We start from the raw sequence: 14,717 nt of genomic DNA, 5'->3' as shown, positions 1-14,717 counted from the left end.
GGCGTTCCTGATGACAGGCTCTCTGGCATGTCAATGAACGTTGACATTGATGCTTTGTCCGAATTTTTTGTAGATCAACCGCCGCCGTCTACCGGTCCTACTGAATGGCGTATTGAGAAGCGACCTGCGCAGACGGGTGATAAAGATGCCGCCGTCATCTTCCTCCCAGAAGCCTTCCCCCACCCAGATTAGGAAGATGCTGGCGAAGTGGGCTGACATGGCCGGTGCTCATATTATGGAGCAAGAAAAGGTCATGGCCGAAGTCGCCCACGCCTTGAGCGGCTCAGCTTGAGCTCGTCGCTGCGAAGAAGGAAGCCGAGAGGGCCAAGGTCGAGGCTGAAAAGGCGGTCCTTGCTGAGCGAAAACTTAGGGAGGACGCTGAAAAGGCGGTCCTTGCTGAGAGAGCTAAGGTTGAGGCTGCGGAGGCTGATGCCGCTAAGCTGCTGGAGGAGCGTGACAAGCTTCAGGATGCCTTCGATTTTGCTGTTGAGAAGAGGGAGGAATGGAAGTCCCTGTATACGGCCCAGGCGAAGGCGCATCGGAACACGAGGGCTATCATCGCCCAGAGGGAGTTGGACATTGAGACGCTCCAAAGCGTCGTCCTCCCTAACATGTGCGCCCAATACCGGGACCTGGCCGAAGAAGCCGCCAGGGAAGTGATCGGAGAGCTCTTTCCTGAAGGCTCCTTCCCGTGGCAAAAATTTGAGGAGCTGTTTGATGTTAAGCTTGATGATAAGGCGAAGGCTGCGGAGGAGGCAGAGGTGAAGAAGGAGAAAGAGGAGGCTGCGGAGAAGGCGGCCCATGCTGAAAAGGTGAAGGCGGCCAGGGAGGAAGCTGAGAAGGCAAAGGCAGCTGAAGCTACCAAGTCGGCTTCTGGGTCGCCCCATCGATGGTGATCTTTGCTACATTTCGCGATGGCGGCGCGAAGGGCATAGGGAGGGGCGGTCGTCACCGGATTCACCCGCATCTCGGATAGCTTCACTGTTCGGGGGCCAACTATTGAGCCTTTCCTCCCCGCCATCTTTTGGCACTTAATGTCTTATGTCCGTAACCTTTTCTTTGTTCCCTTCTTTTTGTAAACTCTTGGTAGGTTGTGTTTAGGCTATCCCAATGGGGACGGCCATCGACTTCTTTCTTGTATTACCTGTAAATAAGAGTTTGTTTATTTTGTCTCCGGCTTGGCCGAGGTCTTTATCTCATTTTCATCTGAGTTGTCTTCCTTCGTTATTAATTGAGCGTTTTTTTTCTTCGTTTCTACCTTCGGCTTGGCCGAGGCAGTTAGAATGCGTATCTCAACTGTACTTAACGTTTTTAAACATGTTGGCGTGTCGGTCGCTTCCTCTACCGCCCGAGGCAGTCAGATTTGCGTTTCCCAACCGCCGTTGTGAACATGTTAGCGTATCGGTCGTTGTGTCCCCGTCACTCTCGGTCTGGTCGAGGCAATCGGGGTTACGGCGCGACAGCGTTCGTATCTGTAGACGTGTTGATCGCTTCCTCTTTCACTCTCGGTCTAGCCGAGGCGTCCGATTTGCGTTTCTCAACCGTACTTATACGTTCCTAAGCATGTTGGTCATTGTGGCGAGTAACAACTGCTGTGGGGCAAGTCGCGTTTCCCTCGTCACTCCCGTCTTTGGCCGGGGTGAACGAGTTTACGTTTTGACTGCTGTTGTAAATATCTTGGTATGACTATGGGAGGGACACTTCATTTTGATAGAAAACTTGGAACATTCTTAATTAGATATAATCAAGCGTTGGGGTGCCCATAACGGTCTCGGACGGCTCCGCCGCTATACGAAGTATTTTCTAAGGTTGTCGGTGTTCCAGTGGCTCATTAGAGGCACTCCCTCCATGTCTGTCAGCCGGTATGTACCCGGCCTCATTTCTTCAACTACTTTGTAGGGTCCTTCCCAGTTGGCCGTCATTTTGCCATGGATGTTTCTTTTGTTGGTGGCGGCTGACTTTCTTAGGACTAGATCTCCTACTCTTAAGTCTCTTTTGTGGACCCTACGGTTGTATGCTCTTCTCATTCGATTTTGATATATCGCAAGTTAAGCCGTGCCGTGTCTCGCTTTCTTCGACAGTCTCAGGAGACTCTCGTGCCTTCCTCATTCTCGATCGGGTCAAAGGTTTGCCTTCGAATGTCGGCACCGATGCTTCAATTGCGCGTGACGGCTTCTGACCCATAGACTAGGTGGAATGGACTGCACCCCGTTGCTTCTTTCTCCGTGGTTCGAAGGGACCACGGGACGCCGGTAGTTCATCGCCCCCACCTTCCCTTTAGATCTTCAACCTTCTTTTTCAGCCCGTTTAGGATTGTTTTATTAGCCTTCCGCCGCCGCCCGTTGCTCTGAGGGTGGCAGACGGAGGAGTATGCAAACTTGATACCGAGCTCTTCTAGCCAGTTCATCACCATGTCACTCCAAAACTCTCGGCCGTGGTCAAACACCATGACTTGGGGTAACCCAAATCGAGTTATGACGTTCTCCCAGATTACTTTTCTTACGGCCGCCGTGGTTTTGGCAGGTACCGCGACTGCCTCGACCCATTTGGTGAAGTAGTCAACGGCGACAATTAGGTACTTTCTTCCTCCGGAGGCCGTTGGAAATGGCCCCAATAAATCCATCCCCCACTGTGCAAAAGGAAGGGGACTAAGCACCGGTTGCAGGTCTCGGGAAGGTGCATGTATCACCGGAGCATGCATCTGACAATTTTTACACTTCTTGGTCTTAGCTCTGGAATCCTCAAGCATGGTAGGCCAGAAGTAGCCGGCTCGGAGAGCTTTGTGGGCTAGTGTTCTTGCCCCCATGTGATGTCCACAGATGCCTTCGTGAATCTCTGTCAGTATGAGCTCTGCGTCGGCTGGGCCGACATATTTCAAAAGTGGTCTTATCACGGACCTTCTGTATAGTTCTCTTTCGAACACCAAGTACCTTGCGGCGATCCTTCTTATCTTCTGGGAGAGACTGCGGTCCTCCGGTAACTCATTTGTAAGTTTGAATTTCATTATCGGAGTCATCCACGTCGTCTCGGCTCCTATGTCGCCCACCATGCCGACGGTCTCAGTGATGCTTTTAGCATTCCTGATATCTACCAGCACGGTTCGACTGACATTCTTGATGCTTGAACTGGCAAGTTTTGAGAGAGTGTCAGCTCGGTTGTTCTCAGACCTGGGAATGCATTGGATTTGGAAAGATTTCAATTTTGCTGTGTCAGCTTTTACCCTTTTCAGGTATCTTACCATCCCGTCGTCCCGAGCCTCATACTCTCCTCTGATTTGGTTAGTAACCAATAGTGAGTCTGTCTTCAACACAATGTGTTCTCGCTCCGGCGTGACTCTAGCTAGTTCGACTCCAGTTATCACCGCCTCGTATTCGGATTCGTTGTTTGAGGCCGAGAAGGTAAATTTCAAGGCGTACTCAAACTCGTCCCCGTTTGGGCTGATGATAAGGATGCCGGCTCTGAGTGTTCGTCGTGGAGGACCCGTCGGTGTATACTTCCCATACTCCGGGGTTTGGTTCTTCTTGATATGTGCACTCGGCCGGAAGTCGCAAGTGCTCGCCTTTATCGAGGGCCTCGGCTTGTATTGTATCCGGCCGGATAGCTCTACCGCCCATTTGATGAGCCTGCCGGATTGTTCAAATTTTTCCAATGCTTTCTCCAATGGTTGGTCGGTTAAGACCGTCACGGGATGTGCGTCGAAGTAAGGTTTCAGTTTCCTTGCGGCAACGACGACAAAGAAAGGCGCTTTTTCAATCGTGGGTAATTTCTTTCGGCGGGCAACGGTGTATGGTCGACAAAGTAGATTGGGTGTTCTTGCTTGTCTTCTTCTCTCGATGATTACTGACCGACCGTGACCGAGGTAATCGCTATGTATAGATATAGCGTCTCCCCCAAAGATCGGCCGGGACAGGTCGGGAGAGTTTGAAGATGAGCTTTCGATTTGCCTCGAAAGCCGTGGCTCGTTCCTCCCCAGTGAAGTCTTTATTCCCCTTCAACACTTTGAAGAATGGGGTACTCTTGTCGGCTGACCGAGAGATGAAACGGGCGAGAGCCGCCATCCTCCCGGTCAACATCATAACCTCTTTTCGATTCCTCGGCTCCGTGAGGTCCAAAGTATTGCTTGGACTTTCTCCGGATTGGCGTCAATTCCCCCGGCGCCGACAAGCACGCCGAGGAACTTACCCGCCGGACACCGAAGTTGCATTTCATTGGGTTAAGTTTCATCTTGTATTTTCTAAGTGAACAAAATGTTTCGCTCAAGTCGGCCAAGTGCTCGCTGTCAGACTTGCTTTTTACAATAGCATCGTCGACGTAAGCCTCGATGTTTCGCCCTTTTTGATCTTGAAACACTTTGTCCACCAGCGTAGTGTAAGTTGCGCCAGTTTTTTCAAACCGAACGGCATCATTTTATACATGTATGTGCCGTGTATGGTGATGAATGCGCACTTAGGCATGTCTTCTTTGGCCATGAATACCTGATGGTACCCTGAAAAGGCGTCGAGCAGGCTCAGCATAGTGTAGCCTGCCGTTGCGTCTATTAGGCTATCTATTCGAGGCAAGGGATAACAATCTTTAGGGCATGCTTTATTAAGATTTGTAAAATCAACACACATTCTCCACCCCCCTGATGACTTCTTTACCATTACAACGTTTGCTAGCCACTCAGGGTAAGTACAAGGCATGATAAAGCCCGCCTCTAATAGTTTGTCTACCTCAGCCTTGATGGCCTCATCTTTCTCGGCCGAGGAGTTCCTCATCTTCTGCTTGACAGGGCGAGCGTTGGAGAGCACGTTCAGCTTGTGAACGATCACCTCTCGGCTCACACCTGGCATCTCGGCGGCTGAGTACGCGAAGACGTCTTTGTTCTTCCTCAGCAGGTCTAGGAGGTCGGCTCGAACTTTGGCTCCGCACCGACACCGGCGATTCTACGGTGCGCCCTGGGTCAATTTCTATTTGTTCGGTCTCGGCCCCCTCGACCATCCTGACGTTGTTGGTGCTTATCGGATCACCCTCCTGTCGTAAGGAAGGGCTCTTCCCCTTCTCTGATTTCTTCGCCACTTTGAGGGATTGCATGTTACACCCTCTGGCAGATATTTGGACGTTGACAATTTCGTCTTTCTCGTCCTTTGAGACGAGCTTTTGTGCCTCCCCTCGATCCGAGACATACATCAATGTCAGGGCCCGGATGGACATTACAGCATCGGCCTCGCTCAAAGTAACCCGGCCTATTAGAACATTGTAGGCAGACGTACCATCAATGACCACGAACTCGGACCAAACGTTCTTAGCCGCATCGGCTTGGCCAAACATTACCGGCAGTCTAATAGACCCCAGGGGTACCAGGCCGGCCCCGGAGAAGCTGTACAGTGGGTTGGTGCAGGGGCTCAGGTCCTCAATCTTCAGACCGAGATTGAGAAAGCATTCCCTGAACATGATGTTTGTATAGGCGCCTGTATCAATTAGGCACCTCTTGACCAAGTGGTTGGCTATATCTAGGTGGACTACCAACGGGTCGCTGTGCGGGGCTACGACTTCTTCGTAGTCCTTCTTTCCGATGGTTATATAGGGGACGATGTGAGCGGGGATCGCTGTGGTGGGCACAAAGTTAATGGCTTGGTAAAGCTCATTTAGGTGCCGTTTGTGCCCATTAGCCGATCCTCCGTTCTCGTTTCCTCCGATAACCACCTGGATCACTCCCATTCTCTGGAATACTGATTTCCTGTTCGCCCCGTCGGAGCTGGATTCTGGGTTCCCTGCTACGTATTTGTTGAGGGCCTCCTTCCGGATCAGCTCCTCAATGGCGTTCTTCAGATGCCGACAGTCGTCGGTCTTATGGCCGGGCTGGCCGTGGTAATCGCAGAATTGGCTTGCGTCGCCCTCCGCCCTCGTCTTGGGGGGTCTTGGCCATTTCTGCCCTTCACTCTTCCTCAGGGCAAAGACCTCGGCCGGTGATTTGACCAGGGGGGTGAGACCGTGGTACCGCTTCTGGGTGTATGGTCCCGAACTCCCCCCGGCGCCCGCCGAGCTCTGTTTCCTGTTAGATCTTTCAGGCCGTGTCCGATTACTGTCGCGGCGACCTTCGTCAGTATTCTCCCGGCCGCTCCTCCTTTCTTGGTGGCCGCTTCACCGTGGCCTACCCAGGTCTTGTGGTAATCCTCCACCTTTACGGCTTGGTCCGCCATCCTTCTGGCGGAGTCCAGGTTGAGGACCTCGCACTTGATCAGCTCATTTTTGAGGTCGCCTTTCGGGAGGCCCTTCATCAGTGCGAAGGCCGCCAGTTCGGTGTTCAGCTCGCGGATCTGCTGAGCTTTTGCATCGAACCTCTTCACATAGCTTCGTAGAGACTCGTCCTCCCCCTGTCGGATAGTGAGGAGATCCGATGTCTCCACGGCCCTTCTCCTGTTGCAGGCGTACTGGGCTATGAAGTTATCCCTTAGGTCGGCGTAGCAGTATACCGAACCATTAGGCAGCCTCTTGTACCAACTCTGGGCCATCCCGTGCAGGGTTGTTGGGAAGACTCGGCACCATACCTCGTCAGGCTGCTCCCATACCGACATGTAAGACTCGAAAGCCTCGGCGTGGTCGGTTGGGTCACTATCCCCTTTGTATGATAGGGACGGCAGCTTCAGTTTGGTCGGCACGGAGACTCCGAGGACGTAGGCACTGAGGAGCTGTCTGACCACGTGCCGAATGACACGTGGCGATCGGCTCCTCGCATTCCTAGTCCGGCTTCTCTCCCAGTGGCGGGAAGGGCTTCTTGTTGTCCGACTTTGGAGAGTCGGGCTTCTTTCTTCGCTTCTCCGGGGGTGGCCTCGTTGGCGCCGCGGCGACGCTGTCCTCCCGCGAGGTGGGGAAAGACTTTGGTCTGCCACTGACACCACGGGCACCGCCGGCGTCTTCGCATGTCCAGCTCCTTATATTGCTCCGGTCAAGTTGATTGGAGTCACTTTATGGGCCCTGGTCGCCTGCGGGTGTGCTGCCGTCACCGTCGTTGCGGCGGGGGTGATCGGCGTATTACCCATCAGGTCCAGGAATAGCTTCAATTTGGCTGCATCGACCACATGTCCCATGATAGTGACGTGGCCGGCAGGCAGCGGTGTTTCTGGTAGTATAGGCATCCCGTACGCCGGTTGAATTACTCGGCCGGTGGGGGACTGCCCAATCTCAGAATTACGGACCGTGTCATCCTGGTAGAATTCGGTTTCTACACTTATAAGCTCTGGCTGTTTTGACATTTTCTTAGCTTGTTGGGTGGGTTTTGTTTTGTGTTTTTTTTTTGTAAGGGATTTGACTAGCTTCTAGTATCTATTCCCACAGACGGCGCCAATTGTTCCGGGTGTGATTACGGAGCAGATTTGTTACCACGTAAGCTTGTAGAATGATGACTTTGCTTGACTCTTCCTTTCGGCCTCTCCTGAAACAATGAACAAACTGAGGGCTCGGCTTGGTACCGAGCGAACTCACTCCGATGCTCAAGTCAGTAAACTTAAAGGGATTAAGTTGTGTGTTACTTGGCAAAGTATATTGTAGAGAGATAAGGGAGTTTATACCAGATTAATGTATTTTACTGATTATTTTCGGATCCTTTTCTCGTTGAGAGAAGTGGAGTATTTATAGACTTTCACCTTTTGTCACGTAGTGGCCAAGTGGCTAGCAGGTGGAAAGACCGTTCTACCCTCGGCCGATGGACCCATGGCAGGCCGGTCGAGGGGTCTTGGATATGAGTACGCGGATATGTCTCCTACTGGCCGGTGATTGACCAGCCGAGACCCAAGTGACAGGCCGACATGCTGCGTCGGTTAGGCTGTCCAAGGTGTTGACTTGCTGTGGATATCTTTGACCTTGCTCAATATGTTGACTCGGTCAGCGGGTGCAGAATATGCCCCATGGGTAGATCGTAAATGTTCATATTATTGATCATGTTAATGATCATAGGAATCTGTTCGTTGTCGGCTTGCTGTATATGTGAACATGGAGTTCACCGTTGTTGCTGAAGGAATGGTTTTCCCATGGGTAGAGGGTAAAATGGTACACAATAAACTGTTAACCATGGAGAACGCTCATGTTTGCATCGACAAAGTCATACGCGAGGATGTACCACTTCCATTGCCGTGGATTGGATTCTTAATGGTCGGCGATGCACAGGGTAGCTTTGCTCAATGGCCCAAATCATTGATTTTATTAGAAGAAAACGAGGTAAGTATACAAAATTTATTCTTACTTTCTTCTCTTAAAAATATAGTGAATTTAGTGAATTTAGAATGAACCCATAAGGCCATAATCTGACATATACCCCTTCTTTTTCACAATTCTCGCTCATACCCCTGTGCTTTATAACTAATCGCATCCGTGACCATTAAAATTTAAAACGTCAATTCTTCTCTTAACTCCTTAGATAGCTGATGACTTATGACTTGGACTTTGCCTTCCAACTTGACTGAACCCACATGAGAAAAACCCATTAAAGTATATACTAAAGTGCTAATATTACGGGGTACACATGAGAAAACATAAAAATTAAGGGGTACACATGAGAAAAACCCATTAAAGTATATACTAATGTGCTAATATTACGTTGTCCATGATTTTTTCTTCTTATTATTAAGGTCAATTCTAAGACTCGAAAGCCTAAGAGAAAAGAAAACTCCAAGAAGAAGTCCAAAAACACGGGCGAGTCCCCTAATAAAGTTCGAAAGCAAGTAAGTATCATCATTTCTTATAGGGTTATTTAATATGAATACTCTAATCTATGGCAATACTTCTCAAAATACTCTAAACTCGGTTTTAACTACCAATACAACCAACAATTACACATATTATGTATGAACAGAATTGGTGTTTTCTTCATTGTTGGGCAAAATAAGTGGTCTCTGTGTATTCATTCTTGTATTTCGTCATTGTTTTGTTCTGCCCAACTTTCTTTAAGCACTATTGAGATTAGTTTATGTGTTTCGAGCTTGTTAATTTATCTATTGTTTTTATAGCTTAGGCCAGGGTTGCTGCTATATTACTTCACTTGTCTAATTTAACTTGTTTTTATTTTAAATGCTAAGTCCGTTGAAAATGCTATGGTAAAAGGTAATAATAAGGCGTCATGTGGTGAAGAACAAGACGACGTTACACCTCTAAGCGCGGAAGAGGTTGAGAAACTAGGTTTTTTGTTGTTCTTTAGAAGATAAGTTGTGTTCCTTGTCAAAAAATGCCACAATCGAGATGGTGATAGATGAGTCCGTTTATAATTATAAAGAAGGTAGCGCAAGGAGCTTTTTGACGAATGTCGAGATTAGGCAGATGTTCAGAAATAAATGGCTAAATGTTGTTATGCTTCAAATTTGGGGAAGGTATGTATTTATATAAAACCTTATATTTTTTCGTATGCTTGGACTTTTTGTACTTGTTCGTTATGTATCATTCTTCGTTCACTCATACTTTCTTTGCTAATATAATCGATGTAGTTTCTTATATCAATATGCTACTGAAAGCGAAGCAACAAAACTGGTAGGATACATGTGTCCGGTGAAACTTTGTGAATATATGCATAGGGGTCGAGAATGTGAAGATTATATTGTTCATGTTTGGAAGATTCAAGATGAAAAGAATTACATCATTGGCGCATTTCATGAGAGGTAATAATTTTATTTGTTTTTAATTTATTACTTTAATAATATAAGATTTATTATTAAGGGTTATTTAATGACAATACTCCAAACTATTATTAAGGGTTATTTAATGATAGTAATTCCAACAAATGAACTTATATGTGTAGCAACCATTGGATGTTGATCGTTACATGCTTGGGGTTAAACACTATTTATATTTTGGATTCGGATCGAAAAAATCCAAAGAGATTAGACATAAAAAAAAGACTCCAAAACGCTTGGTCAATACATTGCATGCAAGGCGGAAGGCGAAATTTCGATAGAAAGAAGAATAAACTCATCATCAAAGATGACATCTTGGTAAGTGAAATATGATCTCCTATATTTTAACAACTAACTTTGAATTATAATTACATTTTATATATTACATAACTAATATCATATTTTTTCTATAAATTTTAGTGTCCTCAACAACCAAAGGATTACGAGTGTGGTTATTATGTTATGAAATGGATGTATAACATAACTTTTTACTTTTCAAGTAAAAAGGAAGAAGAATTTGTGAAGGTATATCTTCTTTCCGTTCTTGGTATGATTTATTTATCTAGCTAGTTGTTGATTTATATTCTTACTAATTGACCTATTTGTTAACTATAGCTTATGGAGGAATCAAGCATGTCAAGTGGCGATATTCATGAGATCAAAGAAGAGTGGGCTACTAAATGTTTAGAGAACTTATAGATTAGTTTATCAACTAAGGCATGTATTTTTCATACACTTGGATATGCATCTTTGATAATAATGGTATTGATGTTATTTTTATGTTGGATGTGATGCGAGATTGATGTAAGTTTGTTGCTGGACGTGTGTTGTTAGGAATACTATAAATGTGGTTACATTTGTTTTGACAGGTCTTATTGTGTTCATATAATATTTGGAATTATCAAATTTATGGGGAGGTGCTGCTGAAATTTCCGTAGAAAATTAATTATTATTTTAAAAAAAATATAAATAATTTTTACGACGGTTCCTTCAGAAACGACATGAAAAAATTAAATATTTCAAAAACATTTTCCCTTTAATGGCGGTTCTTCGCCAAACAACCGACGTTATAATTACCTATAATGGCGGTTCTGTAACAACAACCGTCGTTTTTTTACCTTTTACGACGGTTCTATTAAAACAACCGTCGTTGTGCTTACCTATAGTGGTGCAATATGATATTATTTAAATACCTATGGTGGCGGTTTTTCAAACAATAACCGCCAGTATATATGAGTTACAGTGGCGGTTCTTGTGTAAGAACCGTCGTTTTATCTAACCCTATAATGGCAGTTTTGTTGAAAAACCGCCACTGTAGCTAAGCTATTGTGGCGGTTGTACAACCGCCGTAAAGGCTAAACAACTCCGTGATATACGGCGCACCCATAATTTATAAAAACCGCCATAAAAAGGCCATTTATGACCGTCATTATAGGGGGTTTTTCTACTAGTGTGGTATACGTCCTATTACTGTTGGGACTGTTTGGAGACGCCTTGTCTCTAAAGCCTGTGCTTTTTTGGTTGGTCCATCTTTATCGGGTTATTTTGCGGGTCTTTAGTTTGGGGTCGGGGTATCCGGTGGAGGAGAGGCTATTCTTCATGCCTTGAATCGGCTTGTTGAGGCTCGTGTGTTGGGAAATGTGTCCTCAACAATAGTGCGATCACATGATTTAAATATCATTATTAAATCTTATTTTAAAGAATAAAATTGGGAAGTAATTTTTACTGTCAACTGGTCAACATATATCGGTAATGATTGGCTGACTAGAGTTTGACATTACTGTCGTGCGACGGTGGTGATCAGTTGACCCCTTAGGTCATACCTATAGGGCAACACTCTTAATTGATCAATTAATTGATCGTATAACGTTACGAGTCAATTAATTTAATTAAAATTGACGGACGATTTTGGAAGTAAAATTTACGTATCACATTGAAACTTAATTAAATGAGATACGGTCTGAGTAATCGAATTGTATCATTGCTCAGATGAAATTATTGTTTAAGGAAACAATTGATTTGAATGAATTATTATAAATACAAACTGTTGTGATTTATAAACGGTAAAATATTTTGGTACAAGTAATTATGAATTACTAAGTCGTTTTTGTATATGACGTATTTTTATTAATACGTTGATTTTTAATACGTTAAAAATACATAACAATTTTATGTGACATGTGACATGTGACATATAACAAATTGACAAAATTGACAAAGATAAAATGGAATCCATTTTATCCCATATGGACCGAAATATGGAGGGATTATGGTGATTAAATTATGTTTAATAATTTAAGTGGAAACAATATGATGACACTACCTACACCTAGCCTTACATACCTATTATCTTGGTTAGAGAATCATGCCCATGCATAGGCTCCCCAATCCCTCGTCCCACCGGTTTTACCAAGGCCATTTAGAGAGTTTTTCTTCTCTAATTTTTCATTCATTCTTTACACAAAATTTCTAGTGTGAGAAATTTAATTTCCTCTCTACATTTTAATGAGAAATTAGAGAGATAAAATACTCCAAAATTCATCTACTCTTGACCGAATATTCAAGAGCACAAACAATAGTTTTGGGTCAATTTTTCTTACAAAATTAATATTATCTAGTATACATTATATTAATTTTATTAAGAGTGTGCTTTGGGTATTATTCCTTGGGAGAGATCCTACACTTGGATCTTTGTTCATCCAAAAGGAAAGCTCAAGAACAAAAGAGAAGGAGAATCTCTTTTGTGTCCATATGAACCGAAATTCCAATGTAAGAACAATGTTTTTTCCTTATTTTGTTTTAATGTTTGCATGCATAAGATCAATCATTAATTTTATGACAAATTAAATTAAAACATATATGAATATGTTAGTATATAGATCTACTTTTCCTTCAATCGGTATCAAGAGCCATGGTTGTTTGCATGCAAATCGGTTAAAAGTTTTTCCGAGTTATAAAGATTAACATATAAAACTTGTAAATTTGTGTTATTATGATATATCACTAAATTAATTCATGCATGTTAAAATTTCTGGTCCTAAAATGTTTTAGGATATTTTGGTTAAATTTACGGATTTTTATTGTTCATATTATACAATAATGGCATTTAAATGTGATTTTATGAGTAAAAATGTCATTTTCGGTCTAAAATTAGCTATACTTCTAATTTTCCAGTGATTTTTAGATATTTTGTCACATATATTATTTTGAGATAACCTGTAAATTTTCATAATTTTTGGACTTCTTATGCTCGAAAAATGGATTTTTCATTATTAAATTCGGATTTAGGTGAAAAATAGGTTAATATGAGATAAATTTCGAATCTGGTCATAGAAATTTAGTATGTTGTCAAATGAAATTTTACAAGATGTGTGTAAAATAATGGGCTATAGTGAAGTCTTTTTGCATGATTTATGGATTTTTGAAGAAAAATAGCATAAATAGTGACATTATTAGTGAAAAATTAATAAAACATAATCTATGACTAAGGAAAAACGTCCAATGTTGCATTTTATTATCTTTTTCAGATCTAAAATTGAAAAGTTAATGTATATAATTTTTCACATGTTTTTATGATTATTTTAGTTAAAACCGATAAACCGCAACATTGTTTTTCCGGAAAAAAAAAATTTCGAAATTTTTAACCTAAGTTTTTGAACATTATGAGTGTCATGGTATTTTTCCAGAATGTTCATGAGTTTAAATTTCAAATTTCAAATTTATTTGAAATTTTATGATTTATTTGAAGTTTATAGCTTATTTTTGTAATTTTTAGTCCATTAATGAACAATTTTATAAATATGAGTTAATTATGGTCAAATTATTAGTGAAGACTAAATTTTGAGTCCTAAGAGGTTAGGGTAATTAACTTATGCATAAATATGAATTTATGTAATTTTTGTGATTATAAAATGTTGAAATCACGCAAATCCGTAAAAACCGAGTAATATATGATATTGGCTAATTAAAGGCGATTTAGCATAAAATTGAGCATGTTAATACATATTATAATGCTGCATTTTCTTTATGATTGTCATAATTTTAATTTATGTAATTTTTAAATTATGTAATTTTACTTAGTATGGCCTTAGATTTTAATTGGTATTTCCCGAAATGTATGGGAATATCGATTCGGTTGTAATTTTATTGTGATCTCGTATCACCGTTTTGTAATTTAATAGATTTATTTTATTTTAGTTACAAATGTATAATAGGAAATTATGTAATTTATTATGTAATTTTATTCATTCCGGAGTTCCCAAAGACGGATTTCTTCAAGAATGGCGATACATAAAGACGGTGTTACCTCGAGATGCGTGCCACAACCGAAGTTCAAGGGACCAATGGAGTTGGTTTCCGAATATGTAATAGTTAAATAGTTTTTCTATTTTAGGAAAGGCCATACTAGGATTTATTTATTTTATGCTTGCATTTTATTTTATGTCGCATGCATTGCTTAATCGCCATAACTAAAACATGCATCTTCTTTCATCGAGTTAATCGACCGTGTCAAATACAATTATCGTAGTTCACCGCTTTAGTTCACTTAAAACGTGGTAGATAATAAATTGACATGACCTCTCGCTAAAACAATCAATTGAGACATAGCCTTACCAAATAGTAGAAACCATGAAAACCTATTTCGCGAGGGAGTGCACTCGGCCATCCTGGGGTACAAACCTTGTTACGTAGGGGAAGTGGGTGATGAATGTCTATCCACCGAATTCGTGTTGATGAGGGTTTCATCGGCCATCCCGTGCCCAAATTAATGTGAATTTGGATCATGGACACATTTATTCGAAATTTGGGTTGACCTCAACGGAAGTATTCGTGACCGTTGTCGCATGTGTTCCAGGCTATAGATAAACAATAGAGTAATTTTATCGACCAAGAGTTCTATTAGTAGAATCGATTAAACGTTAATCCACCGAGTTATATTAATAAGGGTTCCATCGGCTATCCCGTGCCTAAGTTGATATGAATTTGGGTCTTGGAATCATTTATAATAGTTGGGTAGAGGTCACTATTTAAATGTTCATATCTTGTCAATTTTTACAAGTATGATTTAAAAAGACA

The 14,717-nt window shown here is 42.8% G+C and overlaps 1 protein-coding gene across 1 annotated transcript; it reads left to right on the top strand.

Annotated features, from left to right (window-relative positions):
- The first annotated feature begins 9,339 nt into the window (after positions 1–9,339).
- LOC141626663 (uncharacterized) lies at positions 9,340–10,395 on the top strand. Its single transcript, XM_074440365.1, has 4 exons — positions 9,340–9,626; positions 9,767–9,959; positions 10,062–10,166; positions 10,257–10,395. The coding sequence occupies exons 1-4, from the start codon at positions 9,508–9,510 to the stop codon at positions 10,338–10,340; spliced, it is 501 nt and encodes a 166-aa protein (XP_074296466.1). The 5' UTR covers positions 9,340–9,507; the 3' UTR covers positions 10,341–10,395.
- The last annotated feature ends 4,322 nt before the right edge of the window (positions 10,396–14,717 follow it).

This window comes from Silene latifolia, chromosome Y (assembly GCF_048544455.1).
Source record: "Silene latifolia isolate original U9 population chromosome Y, ASM4854445v1, whole genome shotgun sequence".
NCBI lineage: Eukaryota > Viridiplantae > Streptophyta > Magnoliopsida > Caryophyllales > Caryophyllaceae > Silene > Silene latifolia.
This window is presented reverse-complemented; position numbering and strand designations above follow the sequence as displayed.

Excerpts from the sequence above, each read along its gene's own strand:
- LOC141626663 (XM_074440365.1), top strand. The coding sequence starts at position 9,508 with ATGTGTCCGGTGAAACTTTGTGAATATATGCATAGGGGTCGAGAATGT. Across the intron at positions 9,627-9,766 it reads ATTGGCGCATTTCATGAGAG|CAACCATTGGATGTTGATCG; the intron begins GTAATAATTTTA and ends TTATATGTGTAG. Across the intron at positions 10,167-10,256 it reads AGGAAGAAGAATTTGTGAAG|CTTATGGAGGAATCAAGCAT; the intron begins GTATATCTTCTT and ends TGTTAACTATAG.